General features: G+C 37.8%; 3 protein-coding genes and 1 pseudogene across 3 annotated transcripts; 3 read left to right on the top strand and 1 right to left on the bottom strand.

The window, feature by feature from the left end:
* Positions 1–867: 867 nt before the first annotated feature.
* LOC130732871 (protein FAR1-RELATED SEQUENCE 8-like) lies at positions 868–3,127 on the top strand. Its single transcript, XM_057584875.1, has 4 exons — positions 868–948; positions 1,031–2,190; positions 2,288–3,008; positions 3,095–3,127. Exons 1-4 carry the CDS (start codon positions 868–870, stop codon positions 3,125–3,127), a joined length of 1,995 nt encoding a protein of 664 aa, XP_057440858.1.
* A 19-nt stretch (positions 3,128–3,146) lies between these two features.
* LOC130732860 (protein MAIN-LIKE 1-like) lies at positions 3,147–5,735 on the bottom strand. The gene is made up of 3 exons (XM_057584864.1): positions 5,366–5,735; positions 3,845–4,967; positions 3,147–3,761 (listed from the first exon to the last, which is right to left on the bottom strand). Coding segments are annotated over exons 1-3 (1,740 nt in total). The 5' UTR covers positions 5,368–5,735.
* A 2,158-nt stretch (positions 5,736–7,893) lies between these two features.
* On the top strand, positions 7,894–9,456 carry LOC130731792 (F-box/FBD/LRR-repeat protein At4g26340-like; annotated as a pseudogene).
* Positions 9,457–11,288: 1,832 nt separating this feature from the next.
* Positions 11,289–12,557, top strand: LOC130732852 (F-box/FBD/LRR-repeat protein At5g56420-like). Its single transcript, XM_057584853.1, has 2 exons — positions 11,289–12,043; positions 12,165–12,557. Exons 1-2 carry the CDS (start codon positions 11,303–11,305, stop codon positions 12,555–12,557), a joined length of 1,134 nt encoding a protein of 377 aa, XP_057440836.1. The 5' UTR covers positions 11,289–11,302.
* Positions 12,558–16,418: the final 3,861 nt, after the last annotated feature.

Below are 16,418 nucleotides of genomic sequence, written 5' to 3'. Positions count from 1 at the left end.
CTCAACAACCATATGCATATTTAGACCATCTCCAAGTCCTAATTATTTTAGCATATTCATCTCCAGTTCAACAATACGAATCATCTCCAATTTCAAAAAAACATAGCTTATATGTTATCAATTACACAACTTGCAGTCCCAGTAACTTAGCAACTCAAACATAACTTCAATTCAGAAAACAACATCATATAATGAACTATTAAACAGGTGCGAATTAAATATAAGGCAGAGACTATTTGCGCCGCCCTGTTTTGCTAAGTCCGCCATCTCCTTTTTTAAAAATTCCAACAATGCCCTTAGTAAAAAAAACATAAAAAGGTAATATTTAATTTTTACTTCCCACACACCATCTCCTTCTTCCTCCTCACCCTCCTCCTCACTCTCCTCTTAATCCTCCACTTCTCCACTCCTCCACCCCCAAGCTCTTTTGGGTGATCTCAAGTCAAGAATAGAAGCTTACCCATGTAAGTTTTTACCTTTTCCGAGCTTTTTTTCAGCTTTTTTTAGCTTCCATCGCGATTTCGCGACTTTCTGACGTAACTGGATAGTCCCGCCCTTAAAACTGCGGGAATGAAACAAATTACACGCTCCCGTTAACATACGTGCGGACGTGTTAAATTTATACCTTCCGCTAACTTGTTAGCGGAAGTCAAAAAAACTTAGTCATTTCAATCGTCTTAAGTTCTGGTACTGCTACTATCTAAATAAAATTGATTTTCCCGTTAACATACGTGCGGAAAGTGATATGTTGGAATAATAGGTCCGCCAGTTAAACTGCGGAAGGCAAATATGTGCTGCCGCATATTAAAGTGCGGACAGAACAAAGTTTTTTAGATTGATTGAGCTTATTTTGTTGATTGCAGCATAATGATACCTGAGGAAGTAAATAGGCCCAATATGGAGATTGTGCCTTCTGTGGATCTTACAAAAGCTTTCACCACTAGCCAAGTAAGTTTTGTTCAATTTAACAAGTTAGGCACTATGTGTAGGTCATGCGATGTATACTTAATTGAGTTTTTAAATGTTGTAGGCTTTTGAATCCTCCAAAGATCTTGTTAATTGGGCCAAAGCTGTAGGTAAAGAGCATGGCTATGTTATTATTATTCAGAAGTCGGACTATGGATCTGACAAAAGGAGGGTCGTGATGACACTAGGATGTGAGCGTGGCGGCAAATATAAACCATCCACATCGGTGTTAAAGCGAAATCGGACTGGAACTAAGAAGTGTAATTGTCCATTCAGGCTAAGGGCAAGGCGTAGTAATAAAGATAAAATGTGGACGGTGCTTGTGCATAGTGGGATCCATAATCATGACACTGCTGAGGTTTTGCAGGGTCACTCATATGTTGGCCGTCTAAATCCAGAGGAAAAGGCGATGGTGGGAGAAATGATTGAAGAAAGGGTCAAGGCCAGTGATATTTTGATTGCTATAAGGAAACACAACCCAACCAACTTGACTAGAATTAAACAGATTTACAATGAGAAGCAAGCATACAACAGGTTGAAAAGGGGATCGTTGACCGAGATGCAACACTTGATGAAGTTGTTGGAAGAACACAAATACGCACATTGGTCCAGGGTGCAGGATGGTACTGATGTGGTCAGATCTTTGTTTTGGGCACACCCTGATTCCATTCACTTATTCAATGAGTTTCCTCATGTTGTGATTCTGGATAGTACATACAAGACCAATAGGCACAGGATCCCTTTACTTGAGATGGTGGGGGTTACGTCGACAAATTTGACATACTCAATTGCTTTTGCGTACATGCAGAATGAGCAAAAGGATGAGGTTGTTTGGGCTGTGAATAGATTAAAAGACTTGATCATTAATGAGGACAATCTGCCGAAGGTCTTTGTTACAGACAAAGACCAAGTTTTGATGGAAGCATTGGAAACTGTTTTTCCCGCAGCTCGCTGTCTTCTATGTCAGTTTCATGTACTTAAGAGTGTAACTGGCGAGATGAAGAAACTTGTGAAAGACATTGAGACACGTGAAGATATTATTGATAGATGGAATCGATTGATGTATGCTGCCAACGAGGTTGAGTATGATAAAGCTGTGGGTGCTATGTCGAATACCGGTGAGCTCTGGACTTACATTGAGACTAACTGGTTGCCTTTGAGAAGCAAGTTTGTGAAGTTTGAGATTGATACTTGTATGCACATGGGGTGCACGACAACAAACAGGTAATTTGTTGCTATCCTTCACTTTTTTTACTTCAACTGTAAAATGTTTGGCAAAATGTTTTCTGTTTTTTTTATTTCATGTTTATACCATGCGCAGAGTTGAGGGGGCACACTCAAAGCTGAAGAAACTATTGTCCGACAGTAAGGGTGACTTGGTCATTGCGTGGACTGCGATGAACAAGCTTATTATCATGCAGCATGACAAGATAAAGGAGTCCTTCCAGCTCAGCATATTTGTCACAGAGCATTCTTTGAATGACCCGTTCTATAAGCATTTGCGCGGGTTTGTATCTAGAGCCGCATTGCACATTATTGTTAAAGAGAAGACTCAAATTGGCATGATTGGGGTTGGTGGTATATACTGTGAATGTGTACTTAGGAGAACCCATGGACTACCATGTGCTTGTGAGCTCATGAAGTTTGAATCTGTCCCATTACTTACAATTCATCCACATTGGAGGAAATTGACTTGGGATTCTTCGGACCGTGACAGGGATCCAACATTGGGTTTGAGTTTTGAGTCTGAATTTGATAAATTACGAACCAAGTTCGAGGAGTCTTCTCACGGAGTTAGAATGTCGATCATTGAGAGCCTTAGAATGATTACTTATCCAGAAACGACTTCTATGTGCGCTCCAACAAAGAAGAAAACAAGGGGTAGGCCAATGGGATCCACTAACAAGCCCAAGAAGTTTGCCAAGGGATGTGGTGAGACCTCTACAAAGCGCATTCCTTGTAGATGGGAGACTATTGACAAGGAGTATCCGGGCTCATGGCGTGATAGCAACACGACACCATTACAGGAACCTTCTCCAAAGGTTAGGTCTCAAAAGGCTTCTAAGGCTTCGAAGGCTTCTAAGGCTTCTAAGGTTTCTACGGCTTCTAAGGCTTCTAAGGTACAAAGTCCTCTGATCCGGATGGTGTGTACAAAGAATAAGAAGCCTGTGAGTAGTTACCTACGTCGGCGCTACCTTAAACAAATCCCTGGTGAGTTTCATCCATTCGTTGTTGACTTTATAAATGTAAAGGGAGATGGCCACTGTGGATATAGATGTGTTGCATCGTTGAAGGGTCTTGCAGAAGACGATTGGCCACTTATACGTAGGGAACTTCTGACGGAGATTGATTCGGATGCTAATATGTACATCAACAGTGGTCTGAAAAGGGAAAGCAGTTTCTTCCGACAGATGGCAAATGTGATCATTCCAGTGCGCAAATCGACGATCACACTCCCGGCACGTAACTGACGATGGTGGGGGATCTGGCACATACTGGATCCGGCCAAACTGCCTGATGACTCGATCTGGGAGGTATGGGAATATCATCCCGGCATGCCTGATAAATCCCCTATACAAGGCAACCTGAGGGAAGGGCCAGTGATCATAGTGCTCTACATAAGGTCTCCAAATCACAGAACTGGCCGGAAACGTATCCAGGTTCATCCTCTTCTGCGCAACCTCAGTAGTCCCTCGAAGCGCCTCCCAAGTTAGTGCAACAGGCCTGTCTGGTGTGTAGGCAGGGTTGTCCCTGCGCTCAAACACTGATCCGGGGAAGTGGGCAAACACCCATGACTGCAAAAGAGAAAATGCCAAAGTATGATGCTAATTATTTAACAACAAACGTTTTAACAATAATTAGAAAGAAATAACAATACCTGCAGAAGAGATAAATAACCAGCAACAGACTTAGCACCATTCCTACTGGCCTCCCCGAGCTGACCATACAAGTAAGCCAAAGTGGCAGCTCCCCAATTCCACCTTGATGCATTCTCAACATCTTCAAACAGAGACAAATACACAGCACCAATATATGTGTTGCTCTTGTCACAGAAAAGGGTCATGCCAATCAACCGCAGCATATAAGCTCGGCATGCAAGAACTTCATTGTTGGCCTCTACGTGTTTCTCCACAATAGCTTGGAGAAAGCTAAAGCGAAGAGATGGACCCCTACAAGCATCAAACTCCTCCATCACAAGCTCAATGTCCACATCAAGTAACTGAGCAACCGCAGGAGCCGCCTCTTCCCTAGTCGGGTTACCAAAGGAGAAGAACTCACCCTCTACGGGCAAGTGGAGTAATGCTGAGACATCTTCAAGTGTGATCGTCATTTCCCCCCAGGGTAAGTGGAAAGATGACGTCTCAGGATGCCATCGCTCAACAAAAGCAGAAATAATGCTCTGGTCAACACTCGGGCTTGTGCATTTCATCACCCACCGCAAACCTGCATTATGCACCGCACCCCTTATGTACCGAGCATGATGGACTACAGGATGACACATCCTCCCATGATTATAGGTCTTGAGCACACCTCTAGTCTCATAATTTGGCCGCTTGTATGACCTCCATATGTCACGAGCTATATGTTCGCCATACTTAGTCAACAAGCAAAGGTCAAACGGACCTCCCTCATACCACAACCTGTTCTCATCGTCCTCATCACCAGACTCCTCATCAAACTCCGCCTCGAGGTCAGCACCGACATCCTCCTCAGCCTCCTCCTCACCACTAGTCTCCTCCTCACCACTAGTCTCCTCCTCCGCCTCAGTGTCATCATCCGGCTGATCAGCCATAATCTCATCATCCTGCTGATCCTGTACAGCAGGCTCTTGTTCAGCATTCCTACCCCTTCCTCTACCCCTTCCTCGACCCCTTCCTCTACCCCTTCCTCTATTAGCCTCTTCTGACCGTTTGCGGTTAGAAGCATGAGTGGAGCTACGATCCCGTGGAGCAGTAGGTTCAGTAGAAGGACCAACAACACGGGCAGTTTTCCTAGGAGGCCTGAAAATTAAAAATACAAAAATTAATACTCATGCACAACAATTTATTAACATAAACAACAGTTTATTAACATAAACAACAGTTTGCTAACATAAAAAATAATTTATAAACATTCAGAGAAAATTCAGAGAGAATTAAAAAAAAATTGACAGGCTAACCGCACTTAAACTTGCGGTAGGTATAAAAGATTTGACAGGCTAACCGCACTTAAACTTGCGGTAGGTATAAAAGATTTGACAGGCGTACCGCACTTAAACATGCGGTAGCCATAAAACCTGTCCGCGGTTTAGAGTGCGGGAAAGTCACGAAACCTCCTCCCATTGCAGAATCAAATCGAGGGACTGAAATTTAACACGAAATACAACCTAAGCCTCGAAAACTTGTAAGAAATAACTTACATTGTTGTTCTTCTTGTGGGTTATGGGTTGTTGTTGTATTTTGTGGGTTACTCCTTCTTGACTTGGTCTCCTTCTTCCTCTTCTACTTCAACTTCTTCTTCTTACTTCTTCTTCTTACTGGTTGTCCTCCTTTCTCTTCCTCTTCTTGACTTGGTTGTGGGTTTGAGAGACTTGATTTTGTGAGGGTTGAAACTTTTGAAATTGGGTGGGAGAGGAAGATGGTATACGGTTGAAAGAGGGGGGAGGGTTTGTAGAGATAAGGTAGTTTTTTTTTTTTTTAAATTTAAATTACTGAAGGGTATTTTAGTCTTTTCGCGTGTTTAGGGATGGCGGACTTAGCAAAAAAGGGGGCGCAAATAGTCTCTGCCATTCATATATAACAGGTTCTGCAACTATTATACAAAAATTGGATTTTTCTCCCCAATTTTCCCCAAAAACCCGCCATCTCCCCTACGCCGCGCTCCCGCACGCGCCACCTCCCTTGCGCGCCGCCACCCCCATGGTTGCCCACCACCTCTCTTCTTTTCCTCCATACAAATCTTGACTCAAAATTCAAACATATATAGTTTCAGTTTAAAAAATTCTGCATCGCTGAAATAACCCGAATACTGAAACAAACAAAAAAACAAAAAATAGAAAATTGCGAATTTGACCCTCAAAAGCTTGTTTCTACCCGAAAAGCTCTGGTTTTTCGTCAGAAAGAAACACTGCAATCTGCGTAAATTTCTTCGGGTGTTCCCGCTTCTGCAGATATTGTAGCTCCACATCACTAGGGTTCCTAAATCACGCTTTCTACCACTACCAACTACTATACCCATCTAAATATATGAATTCAAACTCTTACCTCTTGTAGATCAACTCTAGGTTTTCTCCACTTTTCTCCTCTCCTTCTCTGTTTCACGTGTTCTTCTGTCGGCTCCTCTGCTAATCCTTATTTTCTTTCTTTCTTTCTATTTATTTCACTCCTAACCCTAAACTAGTAGTACTAGTGGGCTTCACTCTCAACTACTCACACTAAAACCCAAAATCCTTATTTAATTAAATCTTATATTATATCACTCGTATACAATTTAAATAATTTACTCACTCCATATATCACATAATCACTTAATTGTCTAATAAAATCACATAATTCATCAAATTACCATATAGCATAATACTCCCTCCGTTCCCTATTATAAGTCACTTTTTTTGAAAAATATTTGTTACAAAATATAAGTCACTTTCTAATATCTAGGAAGCATTAAATAATTTTTCTCAAGTTCACCCTCATATTTAATATGAAAGAGATGATAAACTTTAGAAATATTAACTTGGAGAGAGAAAATCATAGGAAAATAAATAAGGGTAATCTAGGAAAGTAAATCATTTTCTTTACAAATTTATTACTAGTAACTACTTTTCTTAATCTAAGAGAATTAGTTATTTGTGACTTATATAGGAACGGAGGGAGTAGTAATTAAAATAAAACAGTAAATAACCTAATAACGGAAAATGGAGTGTTACAAAGGTGGCAGTGGTTATGGTTTTGTCTTCTCTGTTTTACGTCGTCCATGGGGGATCGAGGGTTGAAGATGTGCGGGTTCAATCTGGTTTGCTTCCTCTTCTCTTCAATATGGGCTTCTGGTTTTGGATCTTCGATCTGGGATCTGGTTTTGGATATGGAACGATAATGCTTTTTTTTTCGATTTTGATTTGAAGCATGGTTGTTAACTTTTTGTTATTTTCTGAAATTCGTATGAAGAAGATGAAGATGATAAGGTTTGAGAAGAAAATTAGAGATTTGAGATTAGGAATTAAAGAATTAGGATTGTTATTGGGCCTTGTTATTGATTTTTCGCCATGTCTTGTAAATGTACCATAACCATTTCAGCAAAGGTGTCTCTGATTTGAGTTGTCATGTACGTAGCTTAGTGCTTGGGTGCTATCTGATTGAGGTGAAGGTTTTGAACGATGAAGAGCTGGTGAGAAAGGAGAAGAAGATGGGTGTGTTTACACTTTTGCCATTTTATCATCCAACAAATCCTAATCATTCAAATAAAGAATATTCTAAGATTCTTAAATCCAACGGTGTTAAAGTCGGATCCAACGGTGGACCATTTTGAAACTTCTACACCCTAGTGGGCACCAGAAAATAGCATAGCACATGGTGCTAGAACTTAATACTCCCTCTGGTCCTATTTATAAACATGAAAGAGAAGAAAAATCTTGATTCTTTTTATAAGAACCAAATGAAAGTTTGAGCTATATTAATTAATTTTTTCCAATGATACTTTTATTAAAATTCTAACTTGTAAAATGTGTCTCATTAATTATTCTTGCTCTTTCCCACTTTCTAACACTAATGACAAAGGGTAATTTTGGTAGTTTATTTTAATTTAAGACAAATTTAATGCATTTAATCTAGTTTAACTACATTTCTTAAACTATGTGAATTTATTTTTGTTGCTTATAAATAGGATAGGAGGGAGTATAAAAAAAGAAATAGAGTTCTGAAAAGAAAGAAAAACAGAGAATAGAAAGGAAGAAACAGTGAAATAGGAATTTCAGCCTTGGCAAGTGAGACATCTCTTAAACCCTAAAACACACCAGCCCCAAATCTAATGAAAGCTCTACGAGAAATGGAGAAGCGATTGAAGATGAACAAGTCCTTTGTCACATTCTTGTGAACCCTAGCAGAGTGAACCCTAACAATGGCTGACAGAATCAGCACATTGCCAGATGATGCACTTTGTCACATTCTCTCTTTTCGTCCAACCCAAACCGCCATTGCCACAAGTGTTCTCTCAAAGAGGTGGAGGCCACTATGGCTTTCAGTTTCCACTCTCTTCTTTGACGATCGAAGCTATCTCATAAACAACAGAACCTATGATGGCTTTTCAAAGTTTATATATAGAACCATGCGCACCAGAGATCACCACCTTTCGTCTCCAATGTGGCTCTTCGCATTTCAACCTTTCAGATTCTGATCTCAATATATGGGTTAACGCTGCAGTACAAGGTGATGGACTCGAGAATCTCCACATCGATCTTCCCTCTACAATTGCTATACTCACCTTGAAGAGCTGCATTTTCAGCTGCAAAACTCTTGTTGTTCTCAAGTTGATTGGGTTAGAGCTGGATGCATTTTCTTTTGTTCACCTGCCTGCGCTCAAAACGTTGCATTTGGTTGAGGTCCACTTTCCGAAACCGCAATTTCTTATGGAACTTCTTTGTGGGTGTCCAATGCTTGAGTATATGCATTTGAGAGATATTACCGTAAGCTATGATGACGATTCTACTCCTAGTAATGACAAGTTAAATAGCTTAACTAAGTTGGTCAAGGCAGATATATCTTACATTGAATCAATTATTCCTCTGAAAGTGATTTGTAATGTAGAGTTTCTTCGCATTGATGAGGTTTGTATATATGTCAAAGAAAATTGTGATTAACTCGTTTAAATTTCTAGAAAATGTCACTAATGTTTGTGATTTCTCTTTTTAAATTTTGCAGTACCTTGATGACATTCCAGTTTTCCCCAATTTAACTCATGTGGAGCTCATGTTCAGTACTGGTATGAATTGGCATTTGGTACTTGCGATGCTCAAGAAATGCCCAAAGCTACAAAAATTATCACTTGATATGCTGGCGAGTTCTACTGATATGGTTTGGATTTCCCCCTTTAATGTTCCTGAGTGTCTTTCTTCACAGCTTCAGAAGTGTTCCATTACTAATTATAAAGGCACCAAAAGTGAGCAGCATTTTGCAACATATATTATGCAGAACTCAGGAGTTTTACGAACAATGACCATAAGCACTGTGGCTTCCTCAAAATTACAGGACAAATTCGAAATGATAAAAGAATTGTCCTTATGCCGAAGGAGTTCTACGATCTGTGAACTTTCTTTTAGATGAAAAATTGAAAATGAATGACAAGCTCTAGTCAGTAGCTGCAAATTGTGTTTAAAAGATTGCATTTGCACTTAGTTTATCTACATGTAGTGCAACTGCTAGTGTTTTGAAGGACATGGAATTTGTCTCTTAGTTTATCATGTATTTTCATCATTTGTGTTTTTAATTGAATGACTAGCTCTTTTGACGTTATATATCATCTGTGCACAATTATTTGGACTTGAGTTACACATATGTGTCCATTTTGTGGTTATTGATCTGCTAGATATTGAGATATGACAGTAACTCAAATATCACTGTGCACCCAGAAGAGATAAATCTGAGGATTTTTTTTTTCCTTTAGGAACTTGTTTCTTATAAGTAGAAATGTGTAGGATAATCAAGATGATTGAATCTAACAAATGATGCATTCTTTTACTTCACATTCCTCTTTTAGGAAAGAGTGAAGCTTATCAAAGAATTGCTACTTTAAAGTATTGAAATTATTTTACACACAATTCCAAATTTGGCTGCACCATATCTGCCAATCATTGTAATAAGAAGTGGACTAGATAATTGTTAGATTATATCTGTGACAGAGGACATTCATGAAAACTCAACTTAGATATAAAAAGCTCTACTTAAATTCCAAGGTTGCATTTTACCCTTGAACTTTCAAAACTTTTGTAACTTAAGTATTAATAAGGAGTAAAGTGGATTGCAAAATCTTCCTACAAGCACAAGAAGATGATAGTACTCGTTTACAACATCTTATTTACATAGGACTCAATCACTGCATAGATTTACTCGAAATTCATTATCAACAACTTTATGTTGTCTCACCCTTCATGACCATGTCCCTACAAACCTCATTGACTCTCAACAAGTTTTGCTGTTGAGTCCACCCTGCTAACAAAATGGTACTCCATAGTACTTGGTTTCAAAAGGCATAAAGTTCCATTAAATGCCAAAACTAAACTACAGGTTTTTGGATCTTACCTATCCATCACATACACTTAAAAAATTTCCCCGCTGGCAAAAGGAAAAATCAAATTAAGGGGTGAGATTTTGCTGCATAGTGCTGGAGGGAACACTTGCAAGAGAGGATCCAAATTCTTCCAGGTATGCCCTATTCAATCGCCAAGGTGGACTTATAAGAGCTTAGTGCAGAATTCCAAAACAACAAATTAATCCTCGACATTTATGATAATTTATCATAGGTCGTTTAGCCAACCCTTAATCAATATCAAAAGCGAAAAACTAAGACACCTAGAAAGTAGGGAAAGATCCCTAAAATAAGCAAAACCCTTGAATAACAAAACTATAACAAATCCTTTAAAATAAGGAGAGATCCCGAAATGCGATAAAATTCATAAATAAAGTAATTATCTTCTTTTTGAATGTAAATTTTCACTTATTTAGAATTTCGATAATTACTTTACTAAATAAATAAAGTAATTATCGAAAATTCTAAATCAAGTGAAAATTGACATTGTCAATTTTTTTTACAATTGAGAGAGGATCATGATCTCAAGTTTCACCAAGATTTTCTCTTTTGAGAATTCAAATATGAGTTATATTGATAAGAAAATAATCACCCAATACAAGATAGACCAGTTACAAAACAACCCTTTTGGTTATACTAAACGAAAACAGAATTGAAACGCAGTTCACCATATAATCACTGATTCAATTTTCTTTTATTTTAAATCACTTGTGAGATGGTAAGAAAACTTGATCGATATTTTTTATAGAAAATTGAGAGTATCCTGATTTGTTATGATTGATTTTTGTGTCTAATATTTAAAAAAAAAAATCAATTATGAGATAGTAAAACTGTTTTTTTAATGAGAGAATCGTGATTTACTTGGCATGGATATTTTTTTGATAAGAACTTTATTTGTTGAAAGTTGGGATCTCTTCCAAATTTAAGAATTTAAAGCCCTTGGGCCAACTCTAGAAACACAAAGTTTTATACAAAGTTTTAACTGCAGAGAAACCTTGCACAGCAAGTAAACCCAGCGGCAGAGAGAAAGAAGAGAACCAACAGTTGGTATTTGGTAACAATGGTTGACAGGATTAGCGCCTTGCCAGATGATATTCTTTGTCACATTCTCTCTTTTCTTCCAACCCAACACACCATTGCCACAAGTCTTCTTTCTAAGAGGTGGAAGTCGCTGTGGTACTCAGTTCCTAGTCTCTACTTTGAAAACCAAAGCAACCTCCAAAAGAACAGCACAGCCTATCATTGGTTTCAAAATTTCATATACGCAACCATTCGCGCAAGAGATTGGCACCAACCCATTAGAAGCTTTTGTCTCAAATATGTGGTTGAGTCCAATTTTCGCCCTTCTAATTACGATATTGATGAATGGGTCAAAGCTGCAACACAACGTGGAGGACTTAAGAACCTCCACATTGAGGTAACCTTCCCAAACCCAATGGATCAGACAATAATATATTTGAGCGGCTCCAACATCAGCTGCAAAACTCTGGTTGATCTCAAATTGATGGGGTTATCTGTGCAAGTATATTCATTTGTGGACCTTCCCTCACTCAAAACTCTGCATTTGGAGGATGTTGGTTTTGACTATCTGCAATGTCTTCGGGAACTTCTTTCAGGGTGTCCAATTCTTGAGTATATGCATGTGAACGGTACATACTGTCCTGGAGATGATTATGATACTCTTAATAAAAACAACTTTAAAGGGTTACCTAAGTTGGTCAGGGCAGATATATATTCCCTTGATGATTTAGATGTTCTTCTGGAAGCAATTTGTAATGTAGAATTTCTTGCCACTGATGAGGTTTGTGTGTGTGTGTATATATATATATATATATATATATTATAAGAAATATGTGTTTAACTTGTTTTGATTTTTTTAGATAAGCCAATAATGTTTCTTATCTGGTCTCTCTTTTTAACAGTCCCTCAAAGATATTCCAGTTTTTCCCAATTTAACTCATGTGGAGCTCGCTTGGGGGTGGGGTATGAACTGGCATTCGGTACTTACAATGCTCAAGCAGTGCCCTAAGCTTCAAAATTTTGGCCTTAATATGGAGTTGATGTCTGCTAATCTGGTTTGGATTTCCCCCAAATTTGTTCCTGAATGCCTTTCTTCACAGCTTAGAAAGTGTTCTATTACAAATTATGATAGCACGAGATTTCAGCTGCATTTTGCAAAATATATCATGCAGAATTCAAGGGTTTTACAGACAATGACTATATACACTGAGCCTTCCTCATCGTTACAAAAGAAATTTGAAATGATTAAAGAACTGTCCATATATCCAAGGACATGTGAACTTTTATTTAAATGAAAATTTCTGGTAGGAGATAGTTAGTAGCTGCAGATTGTGTCTAGATGATTGCATTTGAACTTAGTTTTTATATATATTACAAATATTAGTTTTGGGGGTTGTGAAGGACATGGAATTTATGTCTTGTGCAATTGTGCTCCTATATATTTTCAACAAAGTGAATTAATTTGTGTTGTGATTCAATTACTAGCTCCTTTGTAGTTGTTATTTGTTAAATGTTTTGCAGATAATCAATTGGGTATGTAAACCCAAGTTTAAATGAGAGAAGTGAAAGATTGATACATGATTGTTTGTGGTTATTGATTTTCTAAAAATTGATATAATATAGTAAGTGAAATATGAATGTAGTCTTGAATTAGCATAATTGTGTTGCCGGTGGAGAGTGGAAGCAGGAGAATATTTTTTTTAGGATTTAATTTTTATATATTTTGAGTGAGTTGAAGGGTGAAGGGTCTAGGGTTCAAACCTGGAGGATGACTAATTTACTAACATTACTAAAAACTAACATTTGCCTATAAAAAAAACCACTTGAGGATATTGATTCATTTAGCCAATAAAACAACATTTGAAGCCATAATAGGTAGGAAACACTTAACATGCACCCCAAAAAATTTGGAGTACCTGCGGTTCTTTAATGATGAATGAACCATTGGATAGAAGAAAGATCTTTAATAGCTCAAATTGAAGACTTGTGACATGAAAGGAAAAGATCACTCAACAACTGGATTGAGGAAACTTGTAACAATGAAATAGCAAATAGAAATAGATGGACGAATAAGAAGACAGGGGAAATCAGCTGTTAGAGTCCTGTACAAGGAACATAAAGAATTCAATGGCAGTAGAAATCAGTGAAAAATACAATTTGCTTGGAGGCATTCACTATTCAGAATCTTTGTGTGAGCCACTTTGATTGTCATTTTGTTCTTTTCAACTTGAAAGCTATGATATGAATAATATTTGCAATGTCAGGCCTTTTTTTTCCTCTTGTTATTGAGTCTTACAAATAGATGATGGACAATCTTTGACTTTTTCCATACCCTTGGATAATTACAAACTTGTCTCTACTTTTAGAAATTCCGAGTTTACAACTTGTAGTTTGATATAGTTTTTGCTGATGAATCCTAGTTGCTAGGTTGTGCTGGTTTCTTTCCGCCTATAAGGATTGGTATTAAATTTTTGGGCCACTAAGGAATGGAGATTCTTCAGTGTGTTTAAGGTGTTGTAATTAGTGTAAGATTGCTGCTTAAAATTGTATTTGATGCGAACTTGCTATTGGAACTCACCGGGTAACTTGTAAGAGTGTTCCAGTCTGGCCTTAAGTATCAGGCATTGTTATTAGATGCATTTTCATATTTGGTTGAAGTGGTATTTGCGGATGCTTCATGTATTATGTGCCAACGTTTGTTTTTATCCGTGGAATTGTTTCTTGGAGTTGACATCAATAAGTAGTTTGATAATAGATTAATTGAGATATTAAAAAGGCTTAATAAGGCCCTGAAATGATAAAGGAAATCAGTTCCAGAACCTATAAAATTTTTGCATTAAATTGGGTCCTTAAGAATTTTTTTTTTTTAATTCAATTAAGGCTAAAGTGTGCCAGCCGCTGATGTGTCTTATTTTTTTTCCAAATGGCTTTTATAATTTTTTTTAAATACCAATTAATATGTTCATTTTATTTTATTTCTAACTCATTTCCTAAAAAATAAAACTTAAATCTAATTACCCTTCAATTCACCCAAATTGTAAAACCTGCAACCCAGTTCCAACCTCTGCCTGGTTCAACCCTTCCATTCCCCTCTCCAGAACCTTCATTGCTTCGCTCCTCAACCCGTCGCCACTCTCCCTCACCCACCGGAGCTCCTCGTCTACGGCGTCGATGCCGGCGAGGTCGTACTCGTCGCAGAGGCTCAGGATCTCAGAGTGGAACTGCGCGGCCTTGGCGATGTCGAGCTTATCCAGATCCGCGGCTGCCATGAGGTCTTGGAGCTTCTCGGAGAGGCGGAGGGCGCGGACGGAGTGCTGGAGAAGCTCGGTGGTTCGGTGGAGGTTGGAGAGCTGGGAGGTTTTTGTAGCGAGATCGAGTCCAAACGCGAATGAATCTGCTCATAAGACAGGTGATCAGGCTTGTGGAGGATAGCGTTTGTCCCCTTTGTTCTCAAGCAGAGGAATCAGGTACTCACCTGTTTTTCTCCTGCTCCTTTGCGTGGCACATCTGGATGGCAATTTATCAATGGCTGGGAGTGTCAATTGCAATACCAGAGGATGCAAAATCCCTTTTCTCCAACATATTCTTCCTTGCTGGACCAAGAATCAGAGGATGGGGATGTGGGCCGTGTGGATCTAGAGCATGGTGTTGGTTAAAGGAAAAGATGAAAGGGTTTCAGTGTTCAATGTATGAATGGCAGCTCCACCCTTCAATTTTCATATCCCTCCTCTAGCTGGTATGAGCCTGGGATCTGCAAAGGAACCTTGAGGACACGGTTTTTTTGAGGCATTGGATGTGTTACCAGTGATATCTCACTTCACAATAGGCTCTGCATTGGATGTGTTGATGATGGGTGATGTTGAATTTGTGGTTGTTTCTGGGTTTATTTCTGGATTTTTTTAGTTGTTTTTTGTGGGGTTGATTTCTTGGTAAAGGAATAGGTTTTTGGTGGTTTGAGGATGAAGATTAAGATGGTGGTTCATGTTAGATTTGTTGTTCATTCTGAGTATTTTTTCTTTCTGAATTTGTTGTTGTTGATTTCATGGAGATGGAAGGAGATAAGGATTAAGGATATAATTAGGATCAAAGTTAAATAAATTGTAATTTTTTAATATTTTTATTTTTTATTTTTATCCTTAAATAAATGAGATGAGTTGGAATTAAAAAAAAAATTAATTAAAAAAAATTATAAAAGCCACGTGTAATTGATGACTATGACAAAATTGAGGTCTGGCGGCATTTGACCTTAATTGAATAAAAAAAAATTCTTAGGGACTCAATTTGATGCGAAATTTTTTTAGGCCCTAGAACTGATTCCCTTTACAATTTCAGGGGCCTTCTGATGTATTAAGCCTATTAAAAATGATAATACAATTATTATAAGAAGGATATTTTTTTGAAAATCATAAGAAGGCTAATTATTTCAAATACATATAGTGTTTTGAATTGATAAATCTTTTTAACGTATATAATTAACCCCAAAATTAAAATGATTACGTGACCAAAAATTTTAATTCGCACTTGTTTACTCATGCGATGCATGAAGGATATTGCTCTTAAATTACATGCAAGTATTTTTTATTATTTTTTAACATTATGTATCTTTATGTAAAAATACTTCTTCCCATGAGAGTATTAACTTCTAAACCCCAAATAACATATTATCACCGTCACTTTATCATGTAATTTAAACATAAATAATATATGAGAGGATCCAAATTCTTCCTGGTATGTCAGGGGCGGATCCAGACCTTATATATCAGTGTGGCTAAATATAAAAGAAATTATAGACTAAAATATATTGAAAATATTTTTTTTTCAAAAAAGAAAAATATTAGTGAAATGTTTGGCAGATAACCAATTGGGTATGTAAACCCAAGTTTAATTGAGAGAAGTGAAAGATTGATACATGATTATTTGGAGTTAAGTTACACTAGGTGCCCATTTTCGGGTTATTGATTTTCTAAATATTGATATAATATAGTGAGTGAAATATGAATGTACTCTTGAATTAGCATAATTGTGTTGCTGGTGGAGAGTGGAAGCAGAAGAATTTTGTTTTTGAGGGATTTAATATTTATATATTTTGGGTGAGATGAAGGGTGAAGGGTCCAGGGTTCAAACACAGAGGATGATTAATTTACTAACATTACTAA

Source organism: Lotus japonicus, chromosome 1 (assembly GCF_012489685.1).
Source record: "Lotus japonicus ecotype B-129 chromosome 1, LjGifu_v1.2".
Lineage (NCBI taxonomy): Eukaryota > Viridiplantae > Streptophyta > Magnoliopsida > Fabales > Fabaceae > Lotus > Lotus japonicus.
This window is presented reverse-complemented; position numbering and strand designations above follow the sequence as displayed.

Excerpts from the sequence above, each read along its gene's own strand:
- LOC130732852 (XM_057584853.1), top strand. The coding sequence starts at position 11,303 with ATGGTTGACAGGATTAGCGCCTTGCCAGATGATATTCTTTGTCACATT. Across the intron at positions 12,044-12,164 it reads AATTTCTTGCCACTGATGAG|TCCCTCAAAGATATTCCAGT; the intron begins GTTTGTGTGTGT and ends TCTTTTTAACAG.
- LOC130732860 (XM_057584864.1), bottom strand. Across the intron at positions 3,762-3,844 it reads GTTATTTATCTCTTCTGCAG|TCATGGGTGTTTGCCCACTT; the intron begins GTATTGTTATTT and ends TCTCTTTTGCAG.
- LOC130732871 (XM_057584875.1), top strand. The coding sequence starts at position 868 with ATGATACCTGAGGAAGTAAATAGGCCCAATATGGAGATTGTGCCTTCT. Across the intron at positions 2,191-2,287 it reads GGGTGCACGACAACAAACAG|AGTTGAGGGGGCACACTCAA; the intron begins GTAATTTGTTGC and ends TACCATGCGCAG. Across the intron at positions 3,009-3,094 it reads TACAGGAACCTTCTCCAAAG|TCCTCTGATCCGGATGGTGT; the intron begins GTTAGGTCTCAA and ends TAAGGTACAAAG.